Source organism: Macrosteles quadrilineatus, unplaced genomic scaffold, assembly GCF_028750875.1.
Source record: "Macrosteles quadrilineatus isolate MER2022 unplaced genomic scaffold, UCM_ALF_1.0 Scaffold_9__3_contigs__length_116548681, whole genome shotgun sequence".
In the NCBI taxonomy this organism is placed as follows: domain Eukaryota; kingdom Metazoa; phylum Arthropoda; class Insecta; order Hemiptera; family Cicadellidae; genus Macrosteles; species Macrosteles quadrilineatus.
This window is the reverse complement of record NW_026542602.1, coordinates 1,321,737-1,341,572: the sequence shown is the minus strand read 5'-3', so window position 1 is coordinate 1,341,572 and position 19,836 is coordinate 1,321,737. Positions and strand designations below refer to the sequence as shown.

Below are 19,836 nucleotides of genomic sequence, written 5' to 3'. Positions count from 1 at the left end.
ATAAATAGAAAAATTGTTATGTTTTGAGGGTTATAAAATAACGAGAACCCCAATTTTTACCCGATTAGAAAACCCGTCCTATGGTCCGAACTCATTCTAGTTCATCCCGCCTTACAATTGCAAGCAAAATATTATCAACATCTGTCAAAAATGCATCATCGTATCGTGTTCATCGACGTGTTATATATATATATTATATTACCTATATATATAAAACATGTTTTATAAACATAAATAGATATGTATACGAATAGTGTTTTGGCCTCTAGGGACATCAAAATGAAAAAAAGTATATCGGTCCCAAGGGTAGGTCTTACCGTGCCCCTTACGGTAATAGCTGCTTCCATATCGGAAAATTCGCCAAAAACCATCAATGTGAAAAATGTATTCGGTCCCAGGTCTAGAGCTTTATGTTCATAGTCTAAGTAATTTATTCAGACGAATTAACACACATATTTTGCATGGGCCAAATAAAATCACATTTATTTTTAAATTAAATTAACTTTTTATCATTTTACTGGTATTCAGTAAATGGTAATAGCTTCTTGCCTGTATGGAAATTCACTAACAAGATATTCAATTACTCAATTAATTACTACTGTTGATCATTTATTTTTGCAGCTGCAGTGCTCTTATAAGAAAGCAAATTCGTTCAAACTTCAAAGAAAAGCTTTCTAGTTTCTATTTCCTGTTTTCCCTTCTTACTTCACATCGTTGCTCCGCACCGGCGTCCGGCGTCTGCTTTGGCTTTCTTTCTGCAATCTGCACAGCTGAGCGCGCGCGAGCTCGAACTGCCCAAGCCCAAGCCCAAGACGAACATAACCTGTAAACCAACCTAACCCCAAAAAATGGTTTTTCAATTTTGTTGTCATAGTTTGTCGAAGGTTTTATTAGATTGTATGCTTTTTGTTGGCCTATCCTAACACTAAAATATTTGGAAAGTTCTTATTTTATGTGTAAGTATTTGTATTTATATAGGTACTAAAATTACCTAATCTAACATTTATACTGAGTTTACATACAAACATGGTTGTTAGTTTTAAGTTACTTTAAACGTCTTTATGACATTTAAAATGTTCTTAGCTTTCTGTAAAATTTAGCTGTGTAACGAATGGGTTAAATCTGTGGCGCCTCTAGAATAGTTACAAGAAACAGTTTTTGTATTCCAAAAAGTAACAAAGTTTCTAAGTAGGCCTAAAAAGGTAATTTGAGATCAGTTGCCTATCCACTTTCAGGACATGACAGTTTATCAGTAAATTGGAATTATTGGCATCTAAGTTAACCAAGCCAAGTTAAAGCTTTCATAAAATATATAGTAGGCTATCGTAGGCTACTGGTCAACGGCTGCTTTCTTCAAGGTATCAAGGTACTTATCGGTTTTTCATCAGAATCACTGATATAGTTTATTGCCTCTATTGTTAGCATGTGTAAGTTAACTTATGTCCTATTAATCCATAGCCTATCAATTGACCCTCATGTTTGCTAAAGGTAACTTAAGTAGTAGTTTTTTATTGTCAATTAAGTTAAATAAAAATACACGACATAATCAAATAAATGTTATTCTCGATTCACTAGAGTATCAAGAAACGTCGGCCATGTCATCATCTACACCAGGAGTTGAAATGAAGGCTCCTCGAGAGCAGTACGATGAACTGCTTGGAGGTCAGACATGCCTCCCCTCCCGTGTTAGTATTCTGCACTTTGCAAATGCCAGGAGTCAAGAGATCTCAGCACTTACCGAAGCAATTGGTAAATCTAGATAAATATAAACTGAATAGAGAGATATTGTAGAAAACTAAGCTGTCTTAAATGCAGAGTAGGTATTAACTTTTTTAATAATTTCTGTGTAGTTGTGTAGAGGTATAATACGGAAAGTAAATAAAGATACGTCTTATAACACTTAAAACATATATTTACTCTTATACTGTTACTCACAAGACGGTCGATTTCAATCACCACTTACTATCTTTTGAATATTTACCGTCTTGTGAGTAACAGTATAAGCGTAAATATATGTTTTAAGTGTTATAAGACGTATCTTTATTTACTTTCCGTAAATTTAATAACACGTAAAATGCTGATCAAGAACTTATTGAGGTATAATATTCACAAATAAAGTGTTCCCCCCAAAATTGTACCTATTAAACACTTTTTTTTAAAACTGATGAAAGAATAGGCTATAATCAAAGCTGCTAGACCAGCTCTTTTATTGAATTTAATTACGAGTTTATATAGCAAGAGCCGTTCACCATCATACTCACCACCTATTACTTATCCTTTCTTTGGACTCTTCGAGAGGAGAGAACCTACTCAAAGTCGTTCTCCAACTAGAAAAAATATAATAAAGATTGATCAGCAGCATTGAAGTTCATCCTTTTTTGCAATTTTAATTAAAATATTCCTACCACTTTTCCATTACTTTCCTCTTTCATTGGAAGTTTTTCAGATATGTATCAAGTAAAGATTCTACTTACGGTAGGTACACAAAATAATAACTTGTAATTTTTAAGAGTTCATTACATAAGTAATACATTCTTTTATTTATAACTTTCATGAACAGTGGTAAAGATCAAATATATTATAAGACCTAAGTTAAATCGGTAATATTGAAATCACCAAAACCTGATTTCTTCCAAGCTATGTGAGAAATAAATAAATAATGTCTGTTATAAACTAAGTACAGGTAGGTAACACAATCTTATTTAATGGTTTTGAAAGATGTTTCTTAACTCATTAGTTGTAATATACCAATTAATTTACTTCCTTATTTCACAGAGGATCCTCAAAACAAACATCTGGCGTTCCAGCGTATGCCGAGACATCTACGAAGGCGAGCCATGAGTCACAATGTCAAGCGTATGCCGAGAAGATTGAGGGACGTTCATTTGGCACAGGTAAAACATTAATAATTTTAAAACACCTAAGAATGAAATAGGCCCTAACGATTTGGCCTATTAATAAAATTACTATTTTTAATAATTTCTTTTGATTGCAGGGCCTATCTACTTCTTAGGCCTAAATGTTTTGTACATTATAAATTTAAATCTAAAAACACACTGTATTTGGTAAAACTAATGATTCCGCTACTTTCCAGTTAGAGAAGTCAGGGTTGCCAGTCAAGGGAAAGCGACCTAGCAGAAAGTTTCGTCGTCGGCCGAGTAACTTGCTCCAAGAATACAACAGGAGACAGAGAATGAATGCGTGGTTGGAGACGCATATTTGGCATGCAAAACGTTTTCACATGTTGGAACGCTGGGGCTACAAACTTCCCAACTACCCGAATGACAAAGCGTACCGAGCCTGTTACCGAGCCACTGCCAAACACTGTTTAATACAGGTTAGTTTAGAGAAAAATAGGTTAGTCTTTCCTTGTTTATGCTCCTACTCCTACATCTTTTATAGGCTAGGGCATGTGTAAAATGTATGTATATTTGCGTATCCTTTACATGTTTTTTAAAAAGTGTTTTTACTGTAAACCTTTTGTTAGATAGCGTCCTGAATTTTTAGCCCAACAACGGATGGCATCTGGATCCAAAATCGACTCTGCTTAGGATTAACAAATAATTTGTTCATCAAATCGCTGTAAAACTTTTGGATATTGTAGGAAGGGTAGGTTTCTGTTTTTTTCCTCATCTTGAGGGCTCTACCACAAGTTGTCAAGGTAAACTCATGAGAATTATTTGATCAATTGGTTTTAACATAGATTATCAATAAATGAATCTCATATTAATGAACCAAGTTACATTAACCTATTGCTTGTTTTGGATTTGAATCCTTTTCCATTCAAACATTAGCTCACAGATTTTTTGCTCGCCTAACATAATCAAAAGTTATATTTTGGTCATTTACATTATGGTAGAAAGAATAATTTCAGATACAGTTGCAGACCTTTTACGATTGTTGTATGATTGCTGCAGTAACTCACTTAAGACACGACTTTACCTCTCCAGGGGATTCCAAAGGGGGGCTTCCAAAAAGTAGTTCAAAAACTTAACTGATTAAATAGTCAAGACCGGTTTGACAGAACAACATTTTCTAATCACTGAATGTTAAAATTAATTAATACATTTGTAAATAAACACAACAAATCTTTTTAATGCAATGTTTCTATCTAAAATTGATTTTTTTCTTGGTCCCAACTATTGGTAAAATTAACAAATAACTTTGATTTCCCAGGATATGTCATACCTGAATTGCATTGAGCTTAAAGGATCGGAAGAAGACATCCTGAACGGTTTGAGACAACTAACGAGCACAGAATGTGGATTGACATTTGCGGCTAAAGCAACTCTCAGGGGGACGAAGGAGGGCAGTGTGGTGACCTTCAAACAAGGAGCTTACCCTTTCCAGGCGATTGGAAGGGTGAACTTCATGTGGCGGCCAGAAGTGACCGAGAACTCCCGAACAATCTGGATTTGGTGTCACCCTGCATTTTACAAAGAGTTTTTAGAAGAGCTCATTTTAGTTTTTCAATTCGAAAGCGTAGAAAATGATCAAATGGATGTCGATGAACATCCTAAACCCAATGAGACTGAAAAGAAACCCATTAATGTAGAAATGATCAAGCTACAAACTAAAAATGTCGGTAGACTACCCAAATACACCAACAAAACTGTAGTTATGACTTTACTGAAGGACACTTTGAACAGGTTTCGCCTTACTGGGCCTTTAGCTCAAGTTGTACTTACGGAAGCTCTGAGATTTGTCGATATCGATAAATTTATTGGGGCAGACGAAAACAAAATGGAAGTCGACAGCGGTGAGCTTAGGTCGTTTTGGCTGAAAGAGTTTTACAGTGAAAAGAATTTGGGCAGTTTGAGGCAGCAAAAGACATTTTGGGAACAGGTGCTGAAAGATGTCAACTCCGCGGATGAACTTCCTCCGAGGATGATTCTTGCCGCTACTGTGATGGATCCTCGATTGTCAATGCCGTCCTCTAGAACCAAAGCTGTGAACTTAGAAGGTTGGTTTGTAAAGACTTCTTATCCTTTACGACAGTAAACTTGTATTAAATTGCTGTTAAAATAATATTGGCTTACTTTCTTGTTATATCAACAAACAAATTAAATATTTAAGTCATAAATATGTTCCTCACAAAAGAGTTTCATGACAAAAATACATAGAACTTTGTATGGGTTGAATTGTCCTGCAAACTTGCTGCTAATCCATTATTCCAATCATCCATTATTGTATAAACAAACATGGCTTAAACTAACCTGTACATCTAGTGCTGTTTTGCACGTACAGTTATCTTGGCTCAGTATAACTAGATGAGAATTTTGACCTTGACAAAACACTGTTTCCACTAGTAATAGCACATTTTGAAGGTTTTTGACACGAAAAATTATCATGATGGAATTTTATAATATCCTGACCAACACATAACCACCCAATCCTAACCTCTCAGCCTAATCTGATCATACACTCTCTCAACCTAACAACCTAACCATTCCCATACCAAAACTAACCTCCCTCAGCCTAATCTAACTTGCTAGTGTTAGTCACCAGTGTCCACGCCACGGTCCCTGCGGCACTCAGTAGCCAGAGTCCGCTGTGGGTGACGGAAATGCGAGACTGTGTGAGCCGCAGCAAGATGGCCATCGCAGAGCTGAATAACCTGAGGTCGCGAGCTGTTGTTCCTGGCATCTCGACAGTGGAGTGGCTCGGCCAACAACATGTGAGTCACTTGCCAGTCTTGTTGGTGCAGATTCCTGGCGATAGAGACGTACGACGAGGTCAGTGTAGTATGTTTATATTTATGTGATATCCATCCATTTATATCATCCATCTGTCTAGTATATTTTAATCTATTTATCCTTTCATCTGTTTTTCCATTACATAATAAACTCTTGGACCTTAGGTGAAATTTTGCACAAATATATCTACCGTACCACGTATATCTACCAGATGTATTAACGTTGCTGTATCCTTTTGTTACTCCTTGCTTCGTATTTGCATTAATTAACTTGGCGATTGCCAGTAACTTGATAGGCCTATTGATTTTCTTTAGCAATGTACTTTTTAATATACCTAGCATAGGAGACAGTACTGACTGATAGTGTTTATCACAATGAACTGCTAAAAAATGACAATATACACATTCAATTTCGGTCCTAACAAGGTAAGTAGGGGTTCACAGTGATCAATATTGTATCTGTATCTAGGCTACAGTTGTGGGTGGGACGTGATAGCCCCGGCTGGATGGGGGGCTCCGCTGTGGCTAGGACTGGTGCATCGTGGGGCCTGGGCGGGGGGGCTGCGGGACACTGAGCGGCTCACCCTGGAGACAGCCTCAGGCCCCGTCCTACCTCCCGACACTGCTGCGGGGCAGAGTCTAGCTCAGCTGAGGAGAACACAGCTTCAGGACAAACACTTCCGGTAGGTACAAACTATACTCTCACGCTCACCATGCAGTACAAGTCTAATGGCAGATAGGCACTACCTGTGCTATCACATCTATGTTTCACCTTCACGTTGGCTCTAACCCAGAACCATTTTACACATTACTTCAGACGAGGAAGGGTGGTAGATCAGTTTTAAATGATTAACATAATGTTTGTTTTTTCCACGAAAAACGTGTAGTATTTGGAAACTAACAAAGATTTTATTACAGTAATTAGGTTATTTAATCCTTTATTAATTAATTCAGACAATCAAGAGTCCTTGACGATTCCATCATGGAACTACTATTATTGGTTCATATAACCCTAGTGTCCTGATAAATCATGTGTTTGTCCTGGAATCGTTCTTTTTTCCTGTCAAAACAATAAGAGTTCTAATAATCTAATTAATTTAATTTTATATTGATAACACCGTAAATCAAACACTTTTGTAGGTTGCCTCCAGACAAGCGTCCAAACTACGTCAAGCTCGGAGTTGTCACTCCATTCTACAGCCCTTGGACAATACTGCTTCAAGACTGGTCTTCTTCAACGGAAAATACAAGTTTTTACGTGATAAGAAACAGACTACAGCTGCAGTACCTGAATTGTTTGTTGAACAAGACCAAACCTGTCACAACCTGTAGCTTCAGTGATAATGATATATCTTGCGGAATTGTCCAAGTGTCCGTCGAGATGAGTGGGAGAGGTATGATAAAAGAATGTGCATTGATCTGTGCAGCAAACAAGAAGGATATGAAGCTGACGAAGGATAAATCAGGTCGAGGACCAGTAGAGCCACTACGAGAAGACGAGAATGAGGAACGGAGGAAAACTGAGAGGGAGAATCATTTGAAGAAACTTAAGTGTTTGAGGAGAAAAAGGCTGAAAGCAAAACGTCAGTTGGAGGATAAAGGAATCTTTCTTTCAAAGGAAAAGACTAAGAAACGACCCACAGAGGCCATCGTTGCTGAACAAGCTGAATTAATGCGAGAACTTTGGTTACCAAGTGAAATAAAGAGTGTAAAATGTTCTTCAAGTCGAAGTATCGTCGGGTTTGTCACAAGTGGAGGTTCTTCGTTTACTCGAGCTTTGTCTACGGTTGGCTACGGTTTTGTCTCATTGTCAGCACTGCTAAGTGTGATGGAGAAGAACAATCTGTTTCTATTGAGAAACGTTAGTTCGTTGCAGTATTACTTTGTCAGATTAAAAATAATCTTTTAAAAGCAAATGAACTATAACTATATCCATTTTATTCAGGAAGACTCTTTTGATTGTAAATATATAGTTTCTTAAATATTTGGTTTGTGTTTACTTTACATTGAGACCTTGATCCCTATGTTAGACTCTTTCTCGTTAGTACTTCACAGGACCGAAAACTTGTCACAACTAACCACCAGAACTTGTATACTTTTTCAAACCACACATTATTTGTGCAAAATTATGATCATAAAAAAGGAATACAGCAATAAAATTGTAATGTAATGTACAGTGCTAAGGAAACAGGAGTCTTGTTCTTGTTTATGTGGCTATGGCATGCAAGTGCAAGAATCTTGCATAGGCTGTCCAAATGAGGGGAAATCTACTGTACTTTGCATTTTTAAAATGACATTTTGCAGTGTTATACCCTATAATCTTCACACTTCACAATATAATGAGAGTACTATGAGAATTTATCAGTATAAATTCAAGAAAATTGAATGAATGAAAATACTTATTCATTGAGGCAAACAATTAGGACCACATGATCCTTTCTTACTGTTAACCTCGTAAAAAAACCCCGAGGTTGGAATTTTAATTTTTAACCTCGTTAAAATTTAAAGTTTTAAAGGATTGTTCACAGTTTTAAAATTTCCAATACAGTAAGGTACCATAAAAAATCAACGTTATAAATAAAACTGTTTAATATCTCTATTCAACAAAAATGAATTACATATAAGGTAATAACAAAATATTTAAATCTAACATTATCTTTTAACATATAATTGATAAAGAGCAATAGCTTGATTTTTACACTTTTTAATAAAATATAAAATCTTATCATACAACATTATTTATAGAAAATCTGATTCAGGAAATGGCCTACTAATGTCTACACGGTGGATATGAAAACAGTGATGCGTTCTAACATAAAAACTAGTGAAACAATAACGTTTCCTTCATACAATTAAAAACTAGTAACAAATTTTAATTGTTACCAAGATTAGCTGGTTCTTTTTAGCCAGGACCTTTTATAAAGCTTAAGGATCAAGGACAGCTGTGTCCAGTTTCAAAGCTTCAAAAATCTTATGACATTACCTAGGTTCGAACCGGCAACCTTCTGGTCAAAAGGCAAGTAATCCACTCAGCTGATCCATATAGGAGATATCACAAATTTGGTCTCCGAGTTTATCTAAGACTCCAGATAAAATATTAATCACTTGCACACCAAAGTCTTCTATCCACCATCTACAAAGTTATATACATCGACTTAGCCTAAGTGATATTTCCCGTCACTTGGCTATGGCAAGTGATCGTTCACTAGTGGAATGGCACATTTCATCACTTGACATCCATTGTATTTATTCCAAGGTCACAGCCTTTATGGACTTTAATCATTAACTTTTAGGCGCAACTTGTGATTTACAATGTTGAACAACAAGGAACATCTCATTTATGTATAACTTCCTAAAAGATTTTAACATTTAAGCTGTAAACACTCAAAAAGTTCATGACTATCAGCTACAAATTTTTGATTTTGATCTTTCGAGAAGATTGTGATACGTATTTTATTTTGAGCAGTATGTTACATAGTTTTCAACGAAGAACCTTAACAATCTCGTGACAATTGTGCTAACTAAATCTCCAGGCTTCTAACAATGGGAATAACATCCAATGATAAACTAAATCTAGTAAGAAGGCAGATGTGTAGTATACCAGCCGATATGCACCATCGATTCTGATAGGAGTACGTTTCCCTAGAAATATTTGATTATCGTAGATTTGCTCAGCGTTGGAGGGGTCTCAGTACCGGAACGGAGACCACGCCCCTGTGTGTTCGTCTCTTCTGTAGTAATGCGGTCGATTGTCTCGGAAAACTGTGACCGCGGGGAACGGATTGTCTTGAATGTACTTTAATGTCGCTCTAATCTGAAAAATAAAAATACATACAAAATAATGCAGTGTTCTAAAAGAATTGTTGAAGCTTACACAAGTAATGCTAGTAGAAAAAAGTCATGAACATACTTTTACAATAGTACGAGGGCGGTTTTTCAAGGGCCGTTTTAGCGTATGGATCTGTAGTTCGCTTGTAAGCCACAACAAGGCTCCTTGCCACCTACAACCATCATTTCATAACAGAATAACACCATTTGCAGCTCTGTAGCTGATATGTAATCCTCGCTGTGTGTTTTTCAAATATTTTAAACCTTTGAATGTCCTGTCACATGCGAGATAAGGTCAGTGATGCCGATATTCATTGCCAGAAAACTATGGCCCAAATACAATGAGTGAGGGTAAAGTGCGTAAATGAGTCATGGAGTAAAAAAAATGGCCAAACGATGCCAGTAAGTGGTGTGGAACCTTGTTGCGGCGTTTAAGAAAACTACAGATTCTTATGCTAAAACGGCCCTTACTTAAAAAACCGCCCTCGTATATTACGCTACAAGGACAAGAAGTAGGTGTTTATGATACAAGAACAATATAATTTAATGAAAGTACAGTACCATGATACTTTTCAGCACAATATCAGCAACAAAATCTCTTAAAAATTTGTTGCTGGTAGTGTGTCGAAAAGTATCCTGTTTACGGATGATTGAAATAAAACTATTAGTCCTATACTCGTCCTACCCTTTAAGCCTACTTGCCCTGATGAGAATTTAGTTTTTGTCCTAGTACGGGAGGCTCTAGCCCCGGATATTTTTTCACAATACCTTAGGCTAGACCTAAGGGTTGCGGTATCATCAATTAGTTAAAATTTAAAATCCATTGGTGATTTGGCAAATTTGAACCCAGGATCTCAGGGATCGAAGTCCCGTGCTCTACCACTACTCCAGCTCGCTCCCCAATAATCATTAACATCTGCAACTCAACTTGGATTGATGGAATACATACATGCATGACGAAGTGTGGAGGTTCGACGTCAGGGGTGGTGGACAGGTGTTGCAAGATAACCTCGTCAGGCTGCTCAAGCCACAGATCCACTCCTCGCAGAGGGTTGTAGTTGAACGGACCAATCCTCAGCAGACCCAGGTTACAGTCGTAAATGTCCAGAATCTGAATCAAAACGTTTTAATTAATGAATAAGTAGTTCTTGCTTGCAGTGGGTGCATGAAAAAAAAAAAAACTACATAAATCATGGATTTTTGGTGAGGGTAACATGTGGGAATGAGTCCAATATGGACTAAAATTAAAAGTACAGCAAGACACTAATCATAAAAAATTAAGGGGAGTGAGGATGTCATGGATAAATTATATTTGATTAACCAATGGTTGGAAACATAAAGCTATTTTAGTTCAAAGAGATCCAACTTATAACAGTCATTTTTGCCTTTATTTTACTACAAAAAATCCGATAGTTTTTTTTTACTTTATCCTTATCACCGTATGAAATCTGCGTTGATGTTGGTTCCATTACATTCTGTTGGCCAAACTGGCACCACTATGGATAATAATTCCTGTTGTCTTGCTCTAGCTAATTTTTCAATTTAAATTTTTTCTAAGTTTTTGGTTAACATGGTATTTATTTTAACGGTATGTGGATAAAATGGGTTTTATTGTACAATGTTCTACTGTATATAGACCATTGTGTTTAGCCATACAACCATAACAAATATGTTAGGTATACCAACTATATGACCAAATATAAGACTACCATTTACTCGGCTTCTGTAGCTCTTAGCGTAAGAACTAAAATATTACCTGTTGACCTCCTGTAAGGTGACGAGCACTGCGCAACGCTAGCTCTGGACCTTTGTCTGGGAATGTCGCAGGGAATATCTCTCCAGTCTTTACATTTACACCTAAACACAAGATATCACCATTAGTATATTAAAAATTACTTTAGTCTGCACCAAAATCTAGGGAAATAAATAGTCGTATACTTAGAATTCTCCCTTTTAATTCCACTATAACCTTGGTGGGGCAATAGACTTTGTTTCCACTATCAATGTCGTTGGTTCACGACTCGGAATCACTCAACGTTTATCAATACTAATCATTCTTGTACAGTATTGGCTCTGCCGATGTTTGGCTTAGGAAGTTCCCCACACAGGATATTGAGACATGTTATGTTTGGATGGAATGGGAAAACCCAGATTTTACCTCATAAAACCCTCTAAGAAATCCTGATCCAAAAGTCTGATCCTGGTTTGCAAACTCGTTAGAATAAACGAGGCGTTTGTACCAAATGTTGTCATAGCAGATGATTTCTACAAGAGTTTTCATGTTCTAGGCTGCATGTAAAAATCAATTTTATATTCATAATAGTGTTCTTTTCCAGTGGGTATATCTTTGAAAAGTAGGCCTTTGGGACGAGGTCTCACCATAAGATCCATGGTAATATTTCCTTTAGGAGAAATTTGCATAGATATGTTTCTCCTTTAGGAGAAACATAGAAATACCCATATTTTAACTCACCCGCTCCGTACAGGATGGGCCAATGTACTCCGTTTCTCACTATAGTATTGAGTTCACCTATACACGCCAGCACCAGGTCTATCTCAATAGCTTGCTTATGAAACGCATCTGGAAAAGTAAAATAACAACACAATCAATCATAATGACTTACAAGTTACAATGTGTTTTAACTCAAATATTCTTTGGTTGAGGTGATCATTACAAAACCTGTTCATGTTGGGTGGTAAGAGGTTAAACAACTCTTTTTCATAGACATTTTTATAATTTTTTTGCTACAACAATTACAGAATTGTTTCAGTATTATGAAATCCCTCAAATCAATAGCGGTTGCAAAAGACATGCTAGGTTTTTGTATTCCTCAAAAATTTGCTGTCACTGGAATGCTGGGAATAGAAACACAACGTTGATCATAGCAGGCTAAATTTTTTTTGCCAACTCGTCATCGTAAAATTTAATTTATCAGTGTACTCACACATAAACATTTTTAGATCTGTTTAAATATAGGTCAGCCTTATGACCAATGGACAAAGCATGGTTCTTAATTAGTTAATTACAATACTAAAAAAAAACCCAGATACAAACTGCATAGTGCCGCTATCTATTACAGTTTTGTGTGAATTCGTAAAAAACTCGGAAATAAAATGCATAGCTATTACAGAGGTAAAACCTTTAATGAGGACAACGTCTAATAAATGGTTCAACTAATCATATTATACGGTACATGACATAAAAACATCACTTTTTAAAATGGATTACTTTTGGCACTTTTTTAATTTAAAAAAACCCCTTTTTTACTGTAGTGGGTTGAAATGTATGTATTCTACCCAAACAATTATTATTCTTTAATTTCAACCGATTCTGTTCCAAGTTTATTTATTACAGGTATTTAATAACGATAATGCATTAAGTTTAGTTGGTTCAAATTCTATGAAATGGCAGAGTTAAAATCTACCCTAGCATTTTAAATCTTATAAAAACCTAGCACAAGGTTTTGCTCAACTCTGGCTATTAAAGATAAGACTTTGCAGCTTGCTCAATGATTATGATATCAGTAACTGCTTATTTATAACTGAAAAACATTTCAGATTAATTGGTCTGGTTTGGACTTAGCACAACTGATATACTTGTTACATCAGTTTCTTATACTTCATTGACAACTAAAAAATATTGATAAAAACTTAGCTGAAGAAGCTAAGTTCATTACCGTGTATGGAAAAGAATAAATGTAAATGTTTTGCAAATTTAAATTATGAACAATGTCAGTTTATTTGTTCATCTCATAAAACAGAACCTTAACAAGATCGGGTGTTTCAAAAAGGACTTTATAACTTTCAAAATTAATATAAATTTAATAAAACAAGGTACAGAGCTGGTTTCTGGTGTTGTTTTAAAGTAAACACTTTAAGTTTTTTTTAGCTTAAACTAAAGATTTTCTATGTGGCTTCTGTTGGTTATGCTGCGGAAATCCCATCGGTAGTTGATTTCTTCCCAGACTCGCACTATCATTTCAGGTGTAACTTGCTCAGCGGCAGCGTCGAATCATGCTCTAAGTTCGGGTAGAGTGGCCGTCAGAGGTACACTTTATCTTTCATGAAACCCCAGAAGAAAACATCTAGCGGTGTCAGGTCAGGGGAACGGAGGACCATGCAATTGACGCATCATGGCCAATCCATTGACCTGGAAAGTGATCATTGCGAAATCCTGGACGTCAGTCAGATAGTGTGGTGGTGCGCGATCTCGCATGAAGTAAACATTTTGTTCTCAGTCGTCCTCATCAATCTGTGGTAGGTATACAAAATTGTTGCAACATATCAAGGTACACTATCCCGCTGATTCTCTCTTGGAATGAAGGGGCATACATTTTCATCTTGCTCAATGCACAAAAAACTTCCACTTTAGGGCTATCACAAACATGTTGCAAATGTTTCATTTGGATTTTCACTGCCCCAAAAGATCTTATATGGTACAAAAATTTCGCTGAACTGTTTTCGCCGATTTCGATTCTTCAAACCAAAACACACAGCTAGAACGCTCATATCCAGTGAACATAGCCATTTTTAACGTAACTGCTGCTAGCGATTGTGTGACTTATGCGGCGCAATTATTCACTGGTAAATTGCGCGAGGTGTTTCCCTTTAAAACAATTCCAATACCAGCTCTTACCTTGTTGTTAATTTTATATGAGTTTTCAAAGTTGTTAAGTCCTTTTTTGAAACATTCTGTATTATACAAAAAAATCAAAAGTAGTTTTGTTTACTGTTTTTCTAGTTGTAGAGGATACATTTATCAGTAAAATATGTTTTTCAACAACTAATTGAATTGAATTGATTATAGGTAGAACTTCGTGCACTCACTGTTTGTATCCAGAAAACTATTTTTGGATTTTTTTGTTCAAAATATGAGGCAAATATAAAAAAAATAATTGAATTACTGATAATCTATGGTGTGTGAAATGTTAAATAAATGACTAAATACGTACGCATGAGGTTGTAGAAGAGCTCCTCCGAATAGTTGTGTGAGTCCGAGAACCCTCCAACCAAGGACAGCTCGTACCTTCCCTCCGAGTAGCCTGACATGGCCAACTCTTGTACCCTGTGTACCATGTTGAGAACTCCCTCCTCTGTACCTGCACCATCAAAGTGTGCCAACCCGACGGCACCAGACCCTGTACATACCAGACACACTCATTAACCTCATGAGACCAGGGATAGCTCGTACCTTCCCTCCGAGTAGCCTGACATGGCCAACTCTTGTACCCTGTGTACCATGTTGAGAACTCCCTCCTCTGTACCTGCACCATCAAAGTGTGCCAACCCGACGGCACCAGACCCTGGACATACCAGAAACACTCATTAACCTCATGAGACCAGGGACAGTTCATACCTTCCCTCCGAGTAGCCTGACATGGCCAACTCTTGTACCCTGTGTACCATGTTGAGAACTCCCTCCTCTGTACCCGCACCATCAAAGTGTGCCAACCCGACGGCACCAGACCCTGGACATACAAGAAACACTCATTAACCTCATGAGACCAGGGATAGCTCGTACCTTCCCTCCGAGTAGCCTGACATGGCCAACTCTTGTACCCTGTGTACCATGTTGAGAACTCCCTCCTCTGTACCTGCACCATCAAAGTGTGCCAACCCGACAGCACCAGACCCTGGACATTGGAGAAAACTATAAGATACTTTATGAGGTAGAAAATATTAACTTCAATAACTGATTATGGTAAAAAAAAGCTTAGAAATTCCGGTACATGGGTCATTAAAAAGCTCAAGTGACAGCCGAACAACTTCGGTTTGAGATAGCCTAAGGTGGTTGGTTCCGTTTCCAAAGCTAGACATTGTTCACCAGTGCAGCGGCCAGTCGTTTGATAATGCTTTACTAAGATTACACCAGAGAACTAGGGTGCCCCAATAGCAATTAGTCATTTTCTTTAAAGGCACGGAAGCGGAGTGTGGAATGATTTTCTACTTATACAGTGACAGACCGCTCAGCCTCTAGGAAAACAATTAAAGTACCATCTTTTAGTATTTCCTTATCTACCTGGTTACAAAAAAATCAACCTTCAACCGCTTTCCTCCAGTCATTACCAAACACCTTGTTCTTATTTATGCAAGAGGTACATTTCAGCCTCACTTAACACATACCACAGGTAAGAGACGTAATACTTGTATTACTATGAAACTATTAATTCTCATCTGTACTTCTCCTGTTCTGAACTCAAAAGACCACTGAGAATCCTGTTTGTAATAAATTTAAATCTGTTTTTCCAGAAAGTTTTTAGGAAATATTCTTCAGCATAATTGATTTTCTTAAACAATCACAAAGTTTAATGGGTGTAAAGTGTAAACATATTTTGATCACACAAATGAAATAAATAAATTTACCTGTATGCCTCAGGATGGCTATTATACATGTTGTGACATCGTCTGATCCAACAATTGTGACGTTTTCTGGAACAAAGCAAACTAAGTTAAAAACAATTTTAATATTTTAAAACACTTTAAGACTGACATATATTGGGCTGACCACCTACGTATTTATACTTGTAACTGATATATTTTTTTGCAAAATTTTCCACATAAGAAATAAGCTATTACCAAAGGTATTTAAGTAAAACTCAGACCCCATAGTCTCTGTTGGACCTATGTTTCTGACTATTTCCTACTAGGGTTGCCTGTAAATTTTGGTTTCCAACCGGGTCCCCCATTGCGACCGAGCGAGCAAGCAGAAATTTGATAAACCATCTTCTTTACTTCAACCACACCTATACAAGCTGGTTTCCAATCATGTTAAGTCTTGTCATAGTAGCCGAACAGCCAAACACCAGTGTGAAGAAAAAATTTACACTCTCGCTAAGAATCAATTGTGTAGTACGATTAACTTCTGCGGTCTAAAGCTTCTACTGCTATTGAAGTATATTTGGATGGAGAGAATTGTTAGGAGGTATAAAATACTGTATGCGCAGAGGGTCCAGGGAGATCGGAGAAGGTTATACGCACTTGCACATGTTTTTCACTATAGGTAGGTCGATTGCAGACTTAATCAGCCTTCTATGAGGCAAATTAAGGAAATTTTGCAGGCTTATCATGATGTGACTAATGAAGAGATCGCTAAGCTGATGGACGATGTCTCTGCGACTACCAAAGACAATAGTAAACCTTGGTAGTCCTATAGATTGATCAACAAGCGAATTTCATCAACTGGATTGGCTGACTTGATAGAAACTGACCAACCCTTGCTGGGTTAGTAACTTCAAAATGGGTTGATCCCTGATTTTTTAAAAACAAACCCTTAGTTTTAGCCAGAGTTATACTTACTGTCCTGCGGAACCGTGACTGCCATTTCCCTCTGCTGGACGTACAACAGGCCGACCGGTCCGATCACCTTGGTGCTGATGGACACAAACTGGGCGGCAGAGTCTCTGTATACAGGGTGTGTCAGAAACAGGCTGCGAGTGTCTGGCGGAGGCTCCTCCTGCCCCACTCCGCTTATGACCAACACCATCCTGCGAACACAAGTTCAATTTTGAAATTATTCAAACCTTGGGATACATCCATGATTTATAGGTTTATTTCCTTAGTATTAAGTATGTCAAGACAAAATACCTCTAAAGGCACAGGATGTAGTAAATAGGTAGTGGATTTATTGCTAACCAAATTGTTTGCTAACCTTTGGTGCAAGGGAAAATTTTGTTTGGAGAATGGTCACTTCAAGGAATTATAATATAGCTAAACTTTGCAGCGGATTCAACTTAGTTTTAATTGTTATTTAAAAATTCCCAAGCCTTTGTCGTCCGAAATTGTTTGCTAACCTTTGGTGCAAGGGAAAATTTTGTTTGGAGAATGGTCACTTCAAGGAATTATAATATAGCTAAACTTTGCAGCGGATTCAACTTAGTTTTAATTGTTATTTAAAAATTCCCAAGCCTTTGTCGTCCGAAATTGTTTGCTAACCTTTGGTGCAAGGGAAAATTTTGTTTTGAGAATGGTCACTTCAAGGAATTATAATATAGCTAAACTTTGCAGCGGATTCAACTTAGTTTTAATTGTTATTTAAAAATTCCCAAGTCTTTGTCGTCCGAAATTGTTTGCTAACCTTTGGTGCAAGGGAAAATTTTGTTTTGAGAATGGTCACTTCAAGGAATTATAATATAGCTAAACTTTGCAGCGAATCAATTTAGTTTTAATTGTTATTTCAAAATTCCCAAGTCTTTGTCGTCCCAAATTCCATTTAAAACATTTTCTAAATTTGTGGTGAAATGTTATAATTTGGGTTGTTTAGACTTGCACTCGATACTCCATAGTTGCACTCAATATTTAGCGCTGCTCCCAAAATATTCAGATTAATATTTATAATTGCACTCACTAAACATAATTGCACTTCATTTCGAGTTAACCAATATTTAGAAATGAGCAAATATTTAGAGTAACACCCAACATTGAGAGTGTATACAATATCCAGAGTTCACCCCGAATTTAAAATTACTTTCAAGGAGCAGCTTGTAAAGTAGACATGTAATATATCTAAATACAAATTGTAGAATACTCCAACCACACTTGTGGACTAGCCACGTGCTAACAATGGACCTTTGTAGCAGTCTCCAGCTGGTTATAATGTCATTATCCCTAATATCCCCCTCTACCCCCCCTTCACTCCTTTCCTCTCTTTATTCTTCTCTGGACTTTTGTATTGTCGGCAATCTTCCTATCACTTGTCACTATTGAACAATTAAACGGCCACGAGGAAATAAAAAGTATGGAGTTATTCATTTTGTTGAGTGGAAATTGATCTACCTTACGATAACGGTATTAAATTTTATACAACTTAAAGAATACACTTGTAGTTAAGTGTGCACTTTAGTTTATCACACACGTTTCCTTATTTTGATTCCTTACACAATTCCAATTCCGTATACAAATATGAGAACTTCGCCAAGGTATTCATCATAGAATTTCCGTTCAAAATTCAGTTGTGAATTTGTTTATTGCTAATTTTTTTTGTACTAATTTTCGTGCTTAGCAATTTTTGTAAGATAAACCCCCTATAAGTAAAGAAAAAGAGTCATATTCCTTGAAAGATTTTAACCCCTTATACAATTCCACGATCGTACACTACGAAAAACTACTACGAATTCATCAAACATTTTGTCATATAGTACTCATCATAAAGAGACTTTGATCTAATAACTCTAGGCTGATGTATGTTTACTCCTTGTTGAGACGATGTCTCTATGATTTGTAAGTTAGCTTAGCTCACTCTCTTGTATTAAATATGTAGAACGAGATGGACGTCTTTTTATTAGACTTGACCTACAATACTACTTTTGACACATTTAACATTCAAAATGCTATACATTTGGAAAACGTCCTTTTCACAGTCTGGACTAAAACCAAAAACAAAATTTCTGGAGACAAAAACCAAGGACACTTTGAAAGAACACGTGTCCGTGTTTTAGCGTTGGGGCGCTCAGACTCCCCATATAAATCACTCTCCCCCAAGAATGCCCCAAAAACACTAACGAGGGGTGGTTATCTAACTAATCACCTTCGGCTTATCAACCCGTTATCTCAATAACGGCCACATGGGTTGTGATAAGCATCAATGTTTACAAAACAACAACATTGTTTAAACTAAACTAATCCTATGTATTAGGTGAGGGGTTTTTCGCACACAAATTCGTAGGTAAGGTATTTATTGAAAATCACAAATTAATGAGCTCATCAGCTGAGATTTTGACAAAACGTCAATCAGCTGCAAAATAAATTAAAGAGGAAAAAGTGGTGGGGGTAACTTCCACTTCAAACCGCCTAAATATTGTGAACGGGGTGTATAGTATTAATGACGATTTTCAATGCTCAACATTTCAACGAGTTGAGGTTCCATTTATGCAAGATAACAATGTAACAGCTGTTCGCCAAAGGCTTACAAGTTGTACAATCGCAAAAGTAGGACTACCGTCAAATATATCAAGAGCATTTACATACAAATGTTTTCTATGGCTCTGTTGCGAATGATACAAATTACGTAACAGGTTTTCAATCTTAAAGTGTAACATTTGACAAAAGATTCCAATTAGCGACACTATGATTTATTCCACAACGTTGAGAGTATTGTAAAGATTTAAATAATGTCTACGTACGCTATCTCTGACTAATAATACAAATTTCCAAATTCGAACAGATTTAATTATTTTTAAAAATATACGGTAGTTTGAAAGTTAACAAAAAAGTATTAACAACACTTGTGGCACTTGGTACACTTTTGGTTCAAAACTTTTGTTAAATAGCCTAAGTAATACTCCTTTACTTATTATTGTTTTTATAAATTGCGTGTG

General features: G+C 36.6%; 2 protein-coding genes across 2 annotated transcripts in view; one reads left to right on the top strand and one right to left on the bottom strand.

Annotated features, from left to right (window-relative positions):
• Positions 1-823: 823 nt before the first annotated feature.
• Positions 824-7,635, top strand: LOC129003079 (ribonucleases P/MRP protein subunit POP1-like). The gene is made up of 8 exons (XM_054431304.1): positions 824-956; positions 1,576-1,749; positions 2,776-2,894; positions 3,095-3,337; positions 4,177-4,963; positions 5,502-5,735; positions 6,165-6,378; positions 6,836-7,635. Exons 2-8 carry the CDS (start codon positions 1,596-1,598, stop codon positions 7,602-7,604), a joined length of 2,520 nt encoding a protein of 839 aa, XP_054287279.1. The 5' UTR covers positions 824-956; positions 1,576-1,595; the 3' UTR covers positions 7,605-7,635.
• A 631-nt stretch (positions 7,636-8,266) lies between these two features.
• The window catches only part of LOC129004276 (protein N-terminal asparagine amidohydrolase-like), a 38,250-nt gene continuing 26,680 nt past the window's right edge, over positions 8,267-19,836 (bottom strand). The window contains exons 3-9 of the mRNA XM_054432792.1: positions 16,820-17,007; positions 15,887-15,952; positions 14,476-14,661; positions 11,997-12,104; positions 11,280-11,380; positions 10,473-10,634; positions 8,267-9,509 (exon numbers count right to left, since the gene is read on the bottom strand). Of these exons, the coding sequence (XP_054288767.1) occupies positions 9,384-9,509; positions 10,473-10,634; positions 11,280-11,380; positions 11,997-12,104; positions 14,476-14,661; positions 15,887-15,952; positions 16,820-17,006 (936 nt within the window). The 5' untranslated portion in view covers position 17,007 and the 3' untranslated portion in view covers positions 8,267-9,383. The remainder of the gene's footprint in view (positions 9,510-10,472; positions 10,635-11,279; positions 11,381-11,996; positions 12,105-14,475; positions 14,662-15,886; positions 15,953-16,819; positions 17,008-19,836) is intronic.